The following is an 18,728-nucleotide window of genomic DNA, read 5'->3' as shown; positions in this document are numbered from 1 at the left end:
GGTTGGGCAGGAAAGATGCTGCCTCAAGCCCCCGGCATGCCCAAGCACTAGGGTTGCAATTTTGAGCACGGCTGCCACCGAGCAAGAGGAGTGGAGCAGAGCTTTCATTCTTCCATTTTACAGGGGAACGTAGGAACAACATTATCTTTTCAAAAGGCTATTTGAGTGACAATTATTTGCTATTTGATAAAAGTTTGTTTATTTTAAAGGCTGTTTTTTTGATACTCCATTTTATCTGTGTGTTTTTCTTATATCATGTTTGTTTAGTGTGCAAAACAAAGTTTGCTATTGAAATTACATTGCAGCTAGAGTAGAAAATGAAGAAAATTATGTTCCTGCTGATTATTAGTAATTGCTGTTACCAGCCAAATTACAAAATGTTCATTCAATTTCCTGGAGTATTTTTAGGAGCAGGGAACTGCCTTACTGGAGTAGATAAAATGAATGTCTGTACTGGTTGCTTGACTTGCTTTAGTTGGGAAGGTGGTGGAACTGAGAAAAGTTGGGCAGAGGAGTGGGAAAATGAGGCTGGTTATGGATGCAGGAGTAGCTGTGCTGCTGTGGGGAGTCAGTCGTGATGTGCTGTGGCTGGAGGAATGCGTGTTTCTGTCTTGGGCATCACAGTCCCCCAGTGAAACACATTGCCAGCAAGGCCAGTTGGGAGGTTGCTGAACTGAAAAGAGATACCCCCAGAATAGGCCAGGGGTGCTAATGAGGGTCCTTCTTTCTTCTTTCCTGCCTGGGAAGTGTCTCTAGGAGGTTAATGATGTGGCGTGGTGGGCATGGCTCCAAACACCCACCTTGGGGGTTTTATTGCTGGGTATCTCCATAAGAGAACCTGCCATCCATGGCAGGGTGCGACGACTGTGCTGTAAGTCCCAACATTGCTGGCTATTTCATCTGGCAGCAGGCACCTGCCAAATGTGTCACGTATTTCACTCATTTTTTTGCCAAAATTATATTCATAAACCTACTGTTGCTTAAAAACGATGATTAAGTGGCATCCTTCTCTCCATTGCTCACACTGGCTGCCCTCCTTCACTCCTCCCAACCGAAGCAGGAGGCAAAAGCAAGATGTTGCTAGGTGGTTTTTCACTATTGTGTTTAGCTGCTATTTCAGGAGGTTTCAGCACTGCTTTATGGGGAGCTGCCTGAAGATTAATGGGGAGGTAATGATATGTTACTATTAATATAAATGCTACTGGAATCACACAAATTATATGTATGATATGTAGACATACATATTTAAATATACATATTTGGTTTATTGGCAGAACAGGGTTTTAGAAAACATTAGATTGATGTTCACCGGGGAAATCCTGTTATATTTGCAGAGTTGTCTATACGTTTTCTTACCTTTTCTAACAATATGTATCAATTTTAAAAGGAAAAAGTCACTGCAAATGGAAAGTCAAACAAGTTTTAGGGTCATGAATGACCAGATGAAGCCCTTTAACAATGTTACTGTGATACTGGACAAAACTTCCTTTGTCTGACCTATAGTTCCCATCTTCTTCCAGCTACCTGGGCCAGCACTTAGACCCACTCTGCATCCCCTCGGAAGGAAGGAGCACCTCTCAGTCCTTGTGAAAGCAGGGGGAGGTCAGACGTGGCTATTGACCAAACAAATTTAGTCCTGGCAGGAGATATTTCAAAAATTCCTTTTCTATCTCGTACATTTTTCGTAGCTGCAGAGGGCAATCCTCTGGGGAGAGGTCTGCTCACTGGAGCAGGACTTGTCCGATGAGCCATACAGGTCCATTCACAAGGAGCCAAGAACACGGCATCAGCATTCTGCTGCTCTGCCGTTTGTTATCTCTTTGCTAGGCTTATAGCTATTCTTTTAATTGCTTCATTCCCCCTCTCCCCCTCTAAATGAGCTTTTTTCTCCAGTGGCAAACACTAGAAAAGGTTGGAGCGTTCATGTAAGATAATTAACAGAAGCAGTATCTCTTCTCAGAAGCCCTTCACAGCTTCCCCAGACTCACTTTTGCCAGAGGATTGTGACAAATGGAGAACTGAAGACGCTCAGGTTCTCCAGCCTGTACGGCATTCAGCAGCATGCCGTCTCCTGCTCTTCCTGGCAGTTACCCAGGGTGGAAGTCCAGAGGGGCAATGATAGGCGATGGACGGGAAAATTGATGGCGTAACTTTGGATGCAGAACAACGTCCTTCTTGGAAATATGGAGCCACCTTCCTTCGCCCCCTCAGCTGCTGAGGTAGCACAGGGAGCTGTCTTATAAATCAGTAATTTGGGGTCGCTTTGGGGTGCAGGGATGTAGTGGGGTACGGTCAGGGCAGCTACCAACCTGAGTGCTGTGTTCAACGCCAGAGCCAGGGGAGGCACGACTGCACAGGGCCACCACAGAAGCAGGTAACAATGCTGATGAGCTTCTCTTCCTGTGCTAATTAGTCCTGCCCGGAGAGCTCTGTGCTGGCACAGCCGTGGTGCTTCCAGTGATGGATTCAGCTCCAGCATTTCAGGAGACCCGCAATGCCAGTGTGGACAGGGTGGGAGCTTGGGGCTGCCCCTGCTTTTGCAGGGACATGGGGTGTACCTGGCCCTGAGTGGGGTGTTTAAATGGCTGTAGTCCCAAGTGGAGCTGTTGGTGGGGACAACCTTGCTGCCTGGCAAGGCGAAGCTGGCTGCGGTGGGTCCAGTCCTGGGCTGGCATGGTGGGACAGCCTCTCCTCAGGCCCGGTGATACCGAAATTCACAGCCTGCTGCCAGCACCGCTTACTTAAGGTTGATGAGCGCAGAGCAGACGAGGAGGGACAAGTCTATATTGCACTGGCTGTTAATTGTGCAGGAGAAGCTGTTAAGATCGTGTTAGCACTAATGAGGGATACGAGCAGAAGCGAGCCATCTCCTGCAGTTGTGACTGACTGGTTACGGTGTGTGTTTTGAGACAGCGGTGGCTGTGCAGAGCATTGGTGCCAGTGCCATGGCCTCTAAGGAGAAGGAGGGAGCAGGGCAGTGTGTGCTCCTCCTGCCCACCCTCCCCAGGCCCCTTCCTCCTCTAGCTCAGCTGGGAAAAAATCCCCTCAGCTCTTGTCTGATTTCAACCCTCTGCAAACATCATCAGGGCATTTGTGGGGCCAGAAACTCTCAAAATTGGGCCGATAGCTTGCATGGATGAATTTTGTTTCTCTGTTACTTCGATTGCATTGATACCCAGAGAGTAAAATTGTGTTCCGTTAGACCCTGTGCAAACACATAAGACTGTGCTGTGGCTATGAAGCTTAATGCTCCATAATGGTGAGCAGCATGCCAAAAGTGGGAGGAGATGCTGGCAAGGTGCTCCCAGTGAAGTTGGGGGTCTGAACTGATGCTGTTCCCCATGAGAGGAGCCAAAGGAAGGCATCGCGGTAGCAGCCCTGCAGCTCTCCAGCTTGGTGGTACCCTGCCTCTGAAAACTCCTAGTTTGGTGTTGTGTAAGAGCAATGTGGCATTTTGGAAGGGTCAGAGACAAAGGCAAAGGAGCTCAAAATCCATTCCCAAGCAAAGAGCTAGCAGCAAACAGCTTGCAAGAAAGCTTGATGTGTGCAAACTAAAGCTACACCTTGTGCTCCAGCTGATAACCTGGGCAGAAATGGACCTTCACATCATCACAAGTGAATATGAGGTTCTCAGCATCCTCCTTCCAGCACACAACCCTGCTCCAGGCCTGCACACCCTCAGCTCCTTTGATCACGCATCAGCCTGCTGTCCTTCTGCTCCAGTAATGATTTTCCTCTGGTGGAAAAGGTCTGTTGTCACCACTTTGTTTGGATACCACAGTCCCGTGTGTTCCCCCCCCCCCCCCCGGCATACCCTCTGAGCTGCTTTACATTCCCACAACCTGCGTTGGACCTGCTGTCCTTTGGTGTGAGGAGACTGCATCTGAGAGAGTCCACTGTGGACTTTAGCCCATGCTGCCCTTGCTTTTCTCCAGACTTTTGCAGTCCAGTCCTTTCAAAGTTGAACAGAAAGTACTTCTACTTCTTGGGCAAGGAATAATGATGATTATGATTGAGTGGGGGTTTTTTTCCTGTTTTTTCTCCCCCCTCTCTAATCTTGGCTATTTACATTGCAGACCCGATTCAGTGGAGAGCTGGATTTGTCTGGGAGCTGAAGCCCACGCTACGGAGATGGATGTACCCATTGAAACCAACTTAATTTTTGAATAGTGAATGTTCTCAATTAGCTCTCTGGGAAACAAACTACAGATAGTATAATCAGCTGAGATTTTAACTGATTCAAGAGACAGTTCTTATCCCTTCTGAAAGGGACAAAATGATTGCACAAAAATTATATGTCTGGCTCTAATTTCTGGCTCTCGAGAGTGTGAGCATTTGGTGGATTTTGTTCTTTCTGTTTGTGTGGAAGATGGTTTTTGAGTCCTAGCTTATTCTTCTCTGTGCCGACATATCACTTATACTATCCTCTGCTCTACTTTCCATTTAAGTGAAGATACACTTGGTGCCAAAGCTGGTGCTCAGCAGCTGCATGCTGATAGAACTACTAAACATCTCAGACTCATCAAAGAAAAGGGGCTTTTAAAAAATAAAAATTTCTCACTGAGAAGGTCATCAGGAGAAACACAAAGCTGGAAAAACTGCACAGAAACTTGTTTGAAAAAACATTTGAGTACGTTTTTCTATTTCTAATCATATTTCCCAGGTTGTTTTCCCAGGCAGCCTCTCAGCGGGGTCCCTGGAGGGAGCAACAAGGCAGATTGGAGCTGGGAGCAGCAGGCTGGTGTTTACTGTGAAGGGCAAGGATCGGAGAGGGTTTATCTGTGCAAACAGAGTGGACAAGTATCACACCGGAGGGTTTTCTAGCTGGGACTGGGGCTCGGCTTCTTATTTTTCGATTGTGCAGGGCCATTCTGCATCAGAGATTTTCTTTTCTAGGGAATGGAAAGATACCAAGATCTTGCATTAAAACCATAGAAGTGACTTAGGTATTTAATTCTAATCAGCTGCTTGTGTTCAAGTCATGTAGGCATTCAAATAGATTATAGCGTTTTGGTTTAAGCTCCAGTCTTACAAATTTATGTGTGTGTTTTTTCTCAACAAATGTGCATAGGGCACCACAATCAAGCAGCAGATGTGTCCAGCTGCTGCTTGGCAGGCAGAGCAAGCCGTCTGCCTAGGGACTGAATTTGGGGAGTGGGTTATTTAGATCATTTTTCAGTGGCAAGAGAAGAGAACACATGAGAAACAAAGACACTGGGAAAATACAGGCAACAGAGTACAGGGATTTCTTGCTTTACTATTCTTTTACTAGTTCCCTGCCAGTTGTGTGTCACATATCCAAACCTGCACATTTGTTGCTCTAATTTCTTCTTCTCCTACATACAACTTTGGTGATAACCAAGATACCTGCTAAATCTAAAAGGAGGTGGAAGATGATTTAATTTTAACTCACGCTTTCAATGTCTTACCATTCGCTTCTGCCAATTAGAAAATCATTCAGCTGAGCTCCGAACAATGTTTTTTTCCCTGTCTCTTTTGCAGTTCAATATTACAGAGATTACAAATAGACATCAGATTAGTCCAGGCTTCCATATCAAGTAGAAATAGGCAAAATGTTATATGTTCATTCATCAAAAAAGGCCATTTCTGACTGATTCATACTGTTGGCAGTTTGTGCACAAAACCCCTAAGACCCTCCCCTCCCCCAAAAAGGAAGGAGTATTTATTTATTTTAATGGTTTGCTTTGAAAATTGAGCTAAAAGAAATAATGAGAGGTTAAAAACATGCATAAATGACTTTTGATGGAAACGAGAGGGCCAAGAAGTGGAGGGAAGCTTGTCTCTGTGCAAAACCAGCTGAAGTATAGCTTTACTGCAAGCCATGGAGAGTTATTGGTGCCATTAACCTGCCCCTGTGAAGGTGAAAAATCACAGCATCCCTTGGCTTTCTTCCCAAGGAGGACCAGGACACCAGCATCCCAGCATGGCTGGGCAAGGTCGTTCAGTCAAACAGCTCTTCTGTGGGTAACTCAGCCCTGCAGGGTCCAGCACGGTACTGCTCTGAAATCCGGGCAGTGAATTCCAGTCCCTGTTATGCATATATAAATCTTTTCCACATTTATAACTGGTTTATCACTGCATTCACACACCTATCTTGTTCTTGTCCCTGTCGTGGTGAAGAGCAGTGTTGGCTTTGCAAGCGCCCTCAAGTTCCCTGCAGTGGTATTTGGTGGGTTGATGACCTGAGCTCCTCCAGTCACCACCCAGCATCACAACTGGGAGAAGAGATGCTGCATAAACGCGAGTGAGCAGTACCTGATAGCCGCTTAGATTGCCACCGCTCTTGCTTTTGGCATCTGGCACTGTACGATTGCTCCCTATATGGAGGGTGTGCGTGAAGCAGTCCTATCTGAATGCTGATTAGGCTTTACCATGCTTGTGGATGTTGTCGGCTTTTAACAAAGCAGCTGGGAAAATATTATTGAACTGGCCATACTGGAAAAACACTCGTGGATTCAAAGGCTGAGTGGTGGACGGAAGCCTATCTGGACAACTTTCTGTTTCTTTGTTTTTTAAAGCACTTTATTGAGCACCCCATGGCAGGAGAGCTATGTCATGACTTCATAAATAAGCATCATAGGTCAAAACCATTATTTTCCTTCCTTTTTCTTTATATTTTTCTGCAGACAGGGGACCCCTATTACACAAAACCAAAATAGTTACAGTAACTATCCCAGTAATAGAGTTGACATTACAGAGCGGTCCAAATGCATCACAAACAGCTGGTGTTTAAAAGTCTGTCTTGAGGCTGATCAATTTGAACAAGCCTGACAGCAAAATTGATGCCTTGTTAACTCAGATGCAACTGCTGTACTTACTGTTCATGAAGTGCATGTGCGTGATGAAGAGCTCGGTTTAAAGCGGGCTGTGTGTAGGATGCAGGCTGAAGATACAGGCTCTGCATGGGACCAGGATGCCAAAATTAAATAATCAATTTTCTCAATGTAACATGATGTAAATCGCACAAAAAATCATGCTGTGTTTCCAAAGCAGAGCTGGTGGAACTACCCTGAGAGCAAAGTGGGGGGTTGCCTGTGCTGTCTCTGTGCTGGCCGTGGTGTGTACAGCCTGTCCTTCCGAGGCTTTTAGTCCCAGTTTTGCCTGGCACTGTCTGGGGATAAATTAAATGAGAGCTGATATAACCCAGTGTATATACACACTGGGCCCAAGTGTGTATATAATAATAGGCAGCTTAATAAATTTGGAAGTGGCATCCCTCCTAGCAGCTAAGTTACTTGTAGACTGTAATTAAACCTGCCTTCTCTTTTCTTTGATGTACTTGTGGGCAGAGTGATATTTTTAAGATCAGGTCATCCATCCCCCCTCCAAAAAGTTGAGGGTTTAAATGCAATTTATTCAGGATTTGGCACACACAGACTTGAAAATGTTTAGTACTGTATTAAACGTCTGTTTAATTTAAGGCAATGACTGTGCTTAGAAACCAACTGTTGGATTAATCTTAGTAGATCAGTGTGCTGCACTGATGTATTTTTCAGGATATCAATTGCGCTGTAAACAAGCATTTTATTGTGTTGTCATCTTGTTCACAGCTTTTGTGAGCTTTTCAAGAGATTTTCTTTTGCAGGTGCATGTCCACCTCTGACAAAGCAGAGAGAGAAGACATTGATTATTATTAATAGACTGTGAAATAGTCTCACAAGGTACAAAGAGAGACACAAGAGGAACATGCCTTAATCACCCAAAATTTTCTTCCACAGGCAGAAACAACCCCACCAGTTTTTGCTGTTAACATGCAGATCTTGGGTGGCCCAATCGGATACGGAGGGGGAAAAAACCAATCCCCTTGCGCCCAGCTGAAGCAGAAGGCTGTGGTGTCCCTGACCCCACAACGAGGTGCCGTGCTTTGGGGAGGGCAGGCAGGGAGAGCAGTGGTGGGACATCTCTGCCTTGGGCTTCTCCTGCACTCCACGGAGTTTGGGGATTTGGATTAATGATGAGCACTTTGTGGAAAATTGCACCTTTATGCTACCTTTCTGATTTATAGAAGCGATGGGGCAGGAAGGGCAGAGCCTCACCGATGCTGAGCCCAGCTCAGCAGCGGTACCCGGACCCCGGCTCCAGAGCTGTGTGACAAAGCACCAGCTGACAGCCTGAAATGCCATATTGCAGTTGCTGATGAATGAACAAACAAATGTCTGGTACTCTGCAGGTGCCACTTTATTGCCCCTGCCTTTTTCCAAAGTGACATTTATTTCTCTTTTAACTAGTGAGAGTTTAGAGCATGTTTTCCAACAGAATCCAGACCATTAGTTTCATTTTTATCCATATTCAGTCACTTTTCTTGGTGCCCTTAACGGTTAGAGCTTGGTGTTTTGCTCTGTCTAATACCTCACTGCATAGAAAATGTTATTTTGGTTGTCTTGAAACTACTGATGAAAGCATCTGGTCTTCATCAGGGATGGTTTACAGCTCGGGACTTTCTGAGGATGTGGGAGATGCAACTGGGCTCTTCGCTGTGCTATTTCTGACCCGTACCTGCAGCTGTAGGTAGGAAATCAGGTTGCACAGAGGCTTGCACAGGGCGGGCTGACATTAGGTGGGACCCAGAGCTTCATAAATGTCTGTGACTGCACAATAAATCAGTATGCCAAGGGAGTGAGGACCTGAACCAGCCTTGAAATATAGCAGCAGGTGGGAGTCTTTAAAAATGAGAAACCGAGCAAATAACACGTCATGTTGTAATGGTCTCTACCTTTATGGTAGATATTGATTCCCTGAAAGGAAATGGAAACTCTGAGAGTTGTGCTGCAGAAAGAGTGTGTTACAAACGAGGGGTGTTTAATCCTCCCCACCCTGACAAAGTGCCCATGCTGGTTTTATCAGCTGCACAAGCAAAAGCAGGAATATTGCTGCTAGCAGGCGTTATTGCCAAACCAAGCCCCAGCGTGCGTATATGGGCCTTGTGCTCCTTGTACCTTGCACCCTGCGCACAGCCCTCGCCCATGGCCATGGGGAAGGGAACGGCGTACGCGGGCCATAGGGGCCGACGGGGTCACTCACGGGAGCCTCTGCGAAAGTGTGAGCTATCATTGCAGAAAAGTTTTCCCTTTTCCAAACCCAGGAAAATCCACACCAAAAGCCTTTCCTCGAGGATCGGGATGAGTGTGAAATTGTGGCCGGGGTAAGGGGCTCTGCTGGGAGAGGTGAGGATGGATCCCACAGGAGAAAACCAGCAGCTGTGACAGGGTCAGGGGGGGCAGAGGTCTCTTCGGCTGCTGCATCCGTACCTTGGCTTTGATAGTTTTGGACTTCAGAGATTCTCTTTAGCAAGTTTAATAGCCTCTTTGCATTGTTTTTATGTGGTTTATTACTGCTACAAGAAAAATGCAATTTTACTGTGGGTCATTGGCTAGACGAGAGACATCTTTCCATCACACCCCTAATTACGGCTCATGTTGAGTGCTATGGCAACCGCCTTTCTGCACCACGCTGCCAGGCAGGACATCTGCACTCGGGTATCGCAGGCTTTTTTGGACCTCTTGCTCTGCAAAGTGTGCCGCCCACCTGTGGGATTCAGCATCATGAGGAATCAATTAGGAGTTAGTATTCAGTGCTTACCATCCTTTTATTTTTCCCTTTTCCTTTGCAAGCAGAGCTGGAATAGCCTTCGTAACGCAGGCACCTTGCTGCAGAGGTACGAAAGCTGCTCCAAGCTGAACTCAGCGTCTTCTGGCATGGTGGAAAGGATGCCCGTGAGCAGGTCTGCTTGTAAACCCTACACCCTGGGCTGTCCGGTGGCTGTAAGGCAAGGTGGCACTTGCTGAGGGTGTGACTGTCCCCTGGAGAGCCACCAGCCACGCTCATGGGTCTGCCCAGGGGCTTCCCCATTCAGGAGGAGGAGAAGGGGCTGAAGTTCTTCTGCTGGTCTTCCCCATCATGCTAGAAGGTCACCTGAAGGAGCATCTTTGGTGATGTTGAAACCACAGATGTGGGTATCTGAGATGCTTTTTGTCTGGTTTGGGCAGCGAGACCCCTACTTGCCAGTGCTCAGCAGGGAACCAGGACCTCGTGGTTTCTCTCTGTGTTTCTGCAGGCAGAGCAGGTCCATCCTGACCTCCCAGTGTGACACTGCAGCAACTTCACAGGGACTTCTTGTGTAGGGAGGAACAGCCTTGAAGCAGGATGAGTCAAGGAGTGTGTTTTAACCTGAGCCTGCCAGATTTACCATGCTTGTTTATATTGAAGGTCAGTTCAGTTTACCTTGAAAAAAATCAGAGTTTTCCAGATTACTGGCTTGTAATGAGGAGTCTGCTGCCCCAGTGCTCTGGAGCAAAGCGCACAGTGCAGAGCACATAGCTTTGGGCGCTATCATTTCCAATGAACGTAGGCTTATGCTTTGAAAACTGGATCTGGGCAATGTCTGTATTAATGAGAATGCAGATGGCTTGTCAAGGTGAGGCGCCACAGAGAAAGCCATAAGAAAATATTAATATTAAAATGTTGAAATATTACTATTCAGTGGGTCTGAATACAGATTTGCTGTGCAGCCCTGCTGCTGCTCACCTTCTGTCTTGCTGAGTGGCATTAGCCATGGTGGCCATGTGGTGTGGAAAAGAAGCAAAATTGCCCCTATCGTGGTCATCATCTGCCTAAATCCAGAGGAAGGCTGTGTAAGGAGCAGAAAGGAGCTGCACCTTGGGTTTAGGTGGGCAAAACATCCTTGGGGTCACTAAACTTCAGCCTTCAAACTGGTGAACGAAAATCCTGCCAATAGCAAGGGCAAGTAGGAGGAAAGGGATTGTCTCCCAGAGTACCTAGAATCTGTTCTAATCCCAAATAACGTACCATAGGTGATGAGGATCTTCATAATACAAAGTCTATATGTGAAAACTTCATACAAAAATCCTCCTTTTGCATCTTTTTTTCTGGGCACTTCTTTGTCCCTGTCTTTTCTTCTCTCTGGTACCAGTGCTTCAGAGAAAGACATGATTCACTGCTGGGCTTTCAGACCCCCTTACTGTGCTCCCCAGGTGCTCGATGATGGAGCACGTGCCAGGGGAATAATAAAGTTGTTAGTTTTGCTTTGGAGAAGGCAGCATTTCTCTCCGTTTCAGGAGCCCCCATCGGAGCTGTTCCCTGTTTCAGTCTAAATCATTGGCTCCAGTGCTGGCAGTGTCCCAGTTACATGGTGATCCGCATGGACTTTGCAAAACTGCCCCTGTTTCATATAACATGGATGTGGGGAGAAACTTCTGTCTGGAGTGAATCGTGAGCCCTCTGTCAGCTCGTGCAAATGGGCTCTCCTCCATCCACTCTGGGCATTTAAATAGGTGGTACTCCCTGCCCAACAGGAAAAGGTAGAGCTGAATAAATACATGCTGGGTTATTTAAGACTCACTGCTCACTCTATTTATTGGTTGTACTGAATCGTGTGCAGGGCAAGTGTGCTTGTGTCAGTACACACATCTTTGAATTATTCCTGCTGAAGCGCACTACAAAATACATTTTAAATTTATTTTGTGTGGGAAGCAGGGACATTTGACAGGAGATTAAGACCATCGTTTAAAGTAGGAGCCAGGTGGACACCAGAGCCCTGGTTGCCAGCTTGCCACAGCTAAAGAAATTAAGGCCCAAACTGACATATGTTATAAATACTTGTCTGCCTATGTCATTCAAACCTGCAGCTGGCTGGATGCACTTCTGGTTGTGGACAGCCTTGGCATATGGTTTATGCTGTTTCTTTGCATGTGGCACCTCAGATTTTGGAAGTCCTTTTTTTATGTCATACCGTAAGAGTGGTGGGTTTTTTTAAAGCAAGTGGATAGGTCTTGGGAAGGATTTAGCAGAGTTCTTCAGAAGAGTATGATGATAGGCTTGGAAAGTTGCTTAGTTCCTTAGAATTAAAGTTATTCAGCTCCTGGCTGGCATCCAGTATTTGGCATTTCTCTTGCTCTGCCTGGAACAATTTCTCTCTCTCTGGGGTTTGTGTAAAAATGTTTCAGTTATTAGTGACCATCTATAACCCCTTAGTAGGCATCTGGATGTACATTTTCCACTTCTGAGGTGTTGAGATAACACAGCACTGTTGCTGCTGGGACTAGAAGGCATATCATCAGATGTAATAATACTTTCCAGCTGCACATGTTGTTTTTTAGTCTTTCCTAGATGAAAATGAGTTTTGCAGGTGGCTAACACTGAAGGATAATTTGCTTCCATGCTCATTTGAAGCCTTGTAGCAAACCCAAAGCTATGAATAGAAGATGGAAATAAAAGTAGAACGTGATTTCAGAAAAACCTCCATTTTCTGTGCTGGTGAAGCAACTAAGCCGTGTGGCTGCTGATGCAAACCTTTCATCTGCTGAAGTGAAAGGGTTATTATGTGGCATTTGAGCAGCACATCCAGGCAGCTATTTGCATGAGAAATAGAGAAATACGCTATGAAGATGAGACTTTGATGCATTTGCAACTTCTGAATTCCCATTATGTTTCTGATTGTGCCACCCGTTGGGAGAGCCTGGGACACCTTTCCCTTGGCTAAGCTGGAACCCAAGAAGGGAATTTCATTCTCTGCTCCTCCACATTATCTTTTCCATTCTGAGATAACTTTTCTGCTTCTCTCTATAATTGAAGAGAAGCCTGGAGAAACACATTATCGACAGCAAGTCAGAGGCTGACAGCTTTGCCTTGGGAAGATGCGGAGATGCTGGGAAAGAGAGTGAGAGATGCTGGATGGTAGATTCATGGCTCTTTTGATTGGAAGGGACCTCAGCAGGGCTCTAGTCCGGCTCTAGTCCCCAGTAGTGGGACCAGCACCGGACCAGGACAGCCCTGGCTTTTCCCTGCTGAGCCTTGAAGACCTCGTGGGATGCTCTCTGGGTAACCCCTTCCAGTGCTGCACTGCACTGGCCTTGCTTATTAAGAGCTAAAGCAAATAATCATGGTGAGAAATTTCCAGAAATACTTTTTTCCTGCTGGAAAATGCTGATTTGCTTAAACAAAGTGCTGGGCTGATCTGGATCAATGTAGCTGGAGCTTCTGACCTGAGACCTGGAGGTTACATGGGAGACTGTCACCCACCCAGAGATCTGGCTGCTGGGATGCTTGGCTTGAGCTCGTAATCCCTGGGCTGTTGGAGACCCTGCTGCAATGTGCCCTCTGTCTGGTGTTGCCACCCCACTGTTCCTGGGAGAAAGTCTCAAAGATGGCAACATGTTTCAAGAAAGGCAGGTAAAGAAGAAAAGAAAGCTTCTAAGTGCTTTGAACTGATGGAAAAGCAGCAGTCAGTACAGGGACAACTCTGATTAAAGCCCATCCACCGGAAAATCTGCAATCAGGGATGCAGCAAGGCAAAGAGGTGGCTTTACAGGGATCCTCGTTAGCTCAGGCGCTCATCAAACCGTATTTTAACATTGGGTGGGGTTTTGGGGGAAGAAATGTATTTCTCTGGAGTATGCAGGAGGCACAGCAATTACTCTGGGCAGCCGCCTCCTCTTGCCAATGATCACTCTCTGGGCAAATTCACGTAATTAAGCCCACTGAGGAGATGATCTCACAGCATGGTTGTTGCTCTTTAAACTCCCATGTATGAGGGGAGGGAGTATCATGCTTTGAGGACTTCGCTTTTTCTTTGAAATAGCTGGATGTAAACCAGTAGGGAAAACTATTTCCTATTGCCAATATGTTTATCTGGTCAAATTATCCCAGCGTATTTAAATGGTGGTGGGTGGTGAGCAACAAACAGTCCTTTTAGTGGCCAAATGAGCTTATGGCTTGGACTCGTGATTTTTCAGAAGATACTCTAGGTTGAAAGCTGAGCGCTTGTGTTTGGCTTCTATTTCTGTGGGAGAAATTAGGTCCCAAGTGGCAAATGGAAGATCTCCAGATTATCTTTGCCTTGGAAAGTAATCTCAAAGGGTACACATCCCCAGCGAGGTTAGGGATGCAAGGTTGTGCTGCTCCACGTTGTAGCTTCATCGGTTGGAAAACAGAGAAAAAGGCCTGAAACCAAAAAGACTTGGATTTTCTTGATATTTTTTTTCTAGTTTGAAAGAAAGACATGTTTCAGGAAGAGATCAGATAGATGTGGCCTCTACTATGCAGAAAAAACTGTATAACACGGGAGTCTAATGATTTCTTCATTTGAAGTTTCACTTGAACATTTTTATATTCTGCTTAGTTGGGTTATGGCTTCAGTAAGTTCTTTAATTAGTCATACTATTAATGTAAGAATGCTTAAAATTAAAAGCTAATTCACAGACAAGTGTTCCAGTAGCAGAAAGATTTTTTTTTTCTGAAAGAATGAGAACAACTTGCTGAGATTTTTCTTTTTAGTTTATTGTAGCTTATGGGAATGTTGAATATTTGGCAGCTGAAAAAAAAGAAGTTTGGTAACTAATGCTCATCAAAATGTTTTCATTTCAAAGGGCTTTGTGATATGTGACCGCTCCAAAAATCTCCACTGAATGGCAGTGCTGGGATGAAGGGTTAGGGATGGCGAGGGTATTTGTGGGTAACCAGCACCTCCCGTTTCACAAGACTTGAAGCCCAGATGCTGACTATTTGCATCATAAAAAATTCCTACTGGCAGAACCCATGGGATGGTTAGTTACTAAAGCATCAAACTACAGAGCAGCTTGTAAATTGTTTCGTATTTGGGTATTGCACGTCCCTTGCTTTGCGTGTTCAGCTGTGCAGCACCCATGTCAGGCAATAAAACCCCTGTAACACCAATGGGGATGTGGCTGTGTGTCAGGGATGTTCCCAACAGGCACGCTGCTGTGGGATGGAAACATCCTAGGAAATGCTGTGGGTTGTGCTCAAGTACACATTGATTTCTCCATACAAATTTTCATCTGAACATTATCATACTTTTTATTAAGTCAGCTTATGACTTCAGTAATTTCTTTAATTAGGCTTATTCTTAATGCAAGATGGCTTAAAATTAAAAGCAACTTCTCAACCAAGTTAACATTCAAGCACAATTAAGTTAAATAATATGATGGCAGGATGTGAGGAAGTAGAAGACCATTTTTGGCAGCAGCAGATCAATAATTACAATGCAAAACCATGTGGAATACAATAATAGATTTTTTTTCTTCTTAGTAACATGCCCTAGCTGCAAACCCATACCCACTTCAGTAGGTGTTTATAAACACTAACCGGCTTCTGAAAAATGTTATTTAAGCACTTTGTGGGCGTTGCTGATGTAAAAACTACTCCTGTGCATGTGTCTGCGAGTATTGGTTGACTTCCCAGGCTCCATGCTGGTGAGAGCTTTGATGAAAGGCTGACCGCGGTCCTCGGACAGGCATGGGGCTGTGCCAGTGTTGGAAATGCATCTTCTGGGGTTTCTCCCCTACCTGAATTTTCTCTGCCTGTGAATTGCTGAGGCTCCATGTTAGCAATCGCATGCTGCCAAAGCTCTGTGGACTATTCAGTCAGGAGTTGGCTCTTTTGGGGAGTGTTTCAGATCCGCATAAGCAGTGGATTTGGGCATGAGAACATCAAGTCATGGAAATTGAGCTTGCAGCATCCCCAGGGAGTTTTATAGGATTCAGTGAAGTAATTCCAGGGTTTGAGAAAGATGATAAAACTCCGAGAGAATTAAGATAAAGTAGTGTGAAAGCTCGTTTTGCAGAGAGATGCCTGTGCTGCCTGTACCTCTGGCTGAAGCTCGTGCCAGTAGGTTTGCTGCCAGCAGCTGTCACGCCATATATCCTGCACCACGAAGGTGGCTGAGATAAGAAATTACTTTTTTTATACCGTGACAGACATCAGTTACCCAAAAGGCTGCATGATTCAGTAACATGTGCTTTTACAGCGTGAGACAGGTCGAGTGGCACCTTTCTGACAGCCGACATCTCAGAGCATCAAGATGTTTGTGTTCGCCTCCAGTGCCCAGCGGGTCCCACAGCTCAGAATTGGTGGTGAATGGGTCCTCAGTACCGTCTCCTGGGGCTCTGCTTTTGGGGAGAGCCTGGGCATGGGTGGCACTGTGAATTTGGGGAATTGCCTCCCCAGATATCACCAGTGCACACATGTGTTTCTGCTTAGCTGTTGTGCACCCGGCTAACATGCCTAGGGGATGAAATGCATCTAAGTGAGAGGTCAGCAGGGTCCCCGAGCTGCAGAAACTTGCATCTTCCCAGGCAGAGCCTAAATAGAAAGAAAAAATCTCCTACATTAGTCTCTCTGCTAAATCAGAAGTGCTCTTGAGAGTGCTATTTGAGTGGGAAACGCAGCCTGTGACCTGTCCTGCTGGCACGCACAGCCCACTGAGGCTGCTCTGCTCACACGGGGTCCGAGCCTGCTGCAGAAGATGGCAAAAGATTTCAGCTGAGATGAGGTTTTCCTGGGTACTTCAGCTTGCTGCAAAGGCATCGTGCTTTGTGTCATGAATCCTCGATGATAGGGTTCAGGCGTGGCCTTGGAAGTGAAGACAGCAATCCCAAAGTAATGCTTTCCCACCATGCGTCATCCCTTCAGAAGGATATTTCATCCCAAGAGAGGGCCAGCAGCAAGTGAAAGCTTCAGGTCAGGGAGGGAGGGAAGAGCCCAGGTCCTGTGGGCTGGGAACAGACCTGTCGGTCAGGCCACGGGCAAGCGATCGGGCGGATTTCGGGGTCTGGGGAAGGGCTGCGGGAGGATGCCACTAATGAAAGCGGTATTGAAAGCATCTCTTTCCCTAATCCACTTACGTTGACAGGTCAGACAGAGCAGTGATGAGTTTTGTTAAAGAAATAGCTTTCTAAGGCATAAATGGATTGATAAAATATAATTCTATTAAGAGATCATTCCAGTGCTTGAACAGCACTAAGAATTGTGGGCACAAAGAGATTAGCAGCAATCTTTATTTCCCAAGCAGGTTGTCTGTTGAGATGTTGTTACGTAAACTAAATGTTCATGTCTTAAGAAGTAATTGTGCAATTTTGTCCAGAGGGAGTCCCAGGCAGGAGCTGTGCACAGCCCCGTGGATGCTTCATGGGGGGAGAATCAGGAGAACTGATCCATCTAGTAAAGTAAATTTTGCAAATTTTTATTCCAAGCAAATGGGAACAGATTCCTGTGCCACAGTGGGTGCCTCACCGGGGTAGATATTTGGGAGGAAGGCAAAGGAGTTGTTGTGCTGAGTGGGTACAGAGTTTCCCACAGGCACAGGTCCAAGCCCAGGGGGATGCACAGATCCCCTTTTCCCCCTCAGGTAATATCCAAAATAACGTGCAAACCCATCCCAACTGCACCAATGCTGAAGATGTGGAGGTGTGTGGATGTCCTGAGTGGCACCTGCCATTGCCTTCTCCTTAGGCTGTCCCCACCCACGGCTGGGGGATGCTCAGGGGGCAGGTGATGTTGCAGGTGGGTATCTGGGGTTAAGCCTGCAGAAATCCTAACTGTAGCCTTCATCTGTCCTTTACATTAAAATCATCTTTCTCTCTCCTTTTTTTCCTGCTTCTTCTTCTGCCTCGTCCTCCCCTCTTCCAGCAATGTGGACACCAAGGAGCTGTGCGGTGAGTGAGGTCCCTCTTTTGGGGTGAAAGCAATCATTGTATGCACGTGTGCTTTTGAAGGATGCATGAAACCTGTTACAAAGCTGGTGGTGCCATGGTGGCTGCGGAGCTGGCGGGGGGTGGTGTGGTGGTGTCTCAGCACTTCTGCTGCTTTGCCACTTGTTCGACAGAAAAATTGGTAAAACTTTTTTCATTTTCTTGCAACACAAATGGGGTCAGAGCTGAGCGGAGCGCCTCGCTTCTGTTCAATAACAAGCTGGAGTTTAATTTCTGGCAATGTCATGGCTTCTGGCTCCGCTCTGACGTTCAATAAACCAGTACCCCTCTGCGATACCCATAACATGTTTCTCCTTAGGCAAACCTTTGTGTTTCCCAGCAGGCTGCCTAAGGAGTAGACCACCTCTGCTGCACCTTCCACAGCTTGCAGAAATTAAAGGCCGAAATGAAAATCTCTGATAATGTTTTGTTCCACACCTTGACCAGAAAGGGAATATTTCCTGCCAGGATTTCTGAAGGGCTTTGCCTTAATAGGAGGTGACTCATGCATGGGGCTCCTGCTGCTCACTCGGGTGTATTTTTCCATGGACACTTGGTATTAGGAAACGTTTCCTGTACCCCAGCTTTTTGGGAGGAGCTGGGGAGACAGAGGTGTGTGGCCTTGCAGACGGCTCATCCGTCTCTTCTCCTCCCCTCCTGTACCAACATGCAGAAGAACATACAAAGCCACTTCAGCAGGTCTTTGCCATGTACCTTCATCACTTTGCCACTAATGACAGCCCTCAGAGGCCTGGCTGAGAGCGGGTTGCGCAGCCAGAAAGGCGCTTGCCGGGGGACCCATGCCAGCACCGGGCAATTACTCGATGTCATTCCCGATACTTTTAAGACCTCTCTGTCCATCACAGCCTGCGGGTCTGCCTGCACCAGGATATTGTCTAGGGTTTCTCTCCGCCTGGTGTACTTAACCCCTGCCAACACCCTGCCTTTCTAACCGCAGGATTTTGAGCATTCAAGCCTGCAGCAAACTTTCAGCTGGTTATCCCCACTTGTTTTTTGGTATGCAAGAAACTAAGCCTTCCATAAAATCCTTTTGGTTTGCCGACAATACGATGGGCTTGTTCCCATCACTCTTTTCTCATTGCATTAGGTCTTCTTGCCAGCTGCCCCAAGAAATCAAAACCCCACAGCTTGTACCATCAACCTTGCCAGCAAATACAGGGGTAGTAATGTCCTTCCTTGACC

General features: G+C 46.3%; 1 protein-coding gene across 1 annotated transcript in view; it reads left to right on the top strand.

Moving 5' to 3' along the window:
• The window catches only part of NECAB2 (N-terminal EF-hand calcium binding protein 2), an 86,098-nt gene that overhangs the window by 44,812 nt on the left and 22,558 nt on the right, over positions 1-18,728 (top strand). The window contains exon 4 of the mRNA XM_049804377.1: positions 17,464-17,489. Within this exon, the coding sequence (XP_049660334.1) occupies positions 17,464-17,489 (26 nt within the window). The remainder of the gene's footprint in view (positions 1-17,463; positions 17,490-18,728) is intronic.

Source organism: Accipiter gentilis, chromosome 7 (genome assembly GCF_929443795.1).
Source record: "Accipiter gentilis chromosome 7, bAccGen1.1, whole genome shotgun sequence".
Taxonomy (NCBI): domain Eukaryota; kingdom Metazoa; phylum Chordata; class Aves; order Accipitriformes; family Accipitridae; genus Astur; species Astur gentilis.
This window is presented reverse-complemented; position numbering and strand designations above follow the sequence as displayed.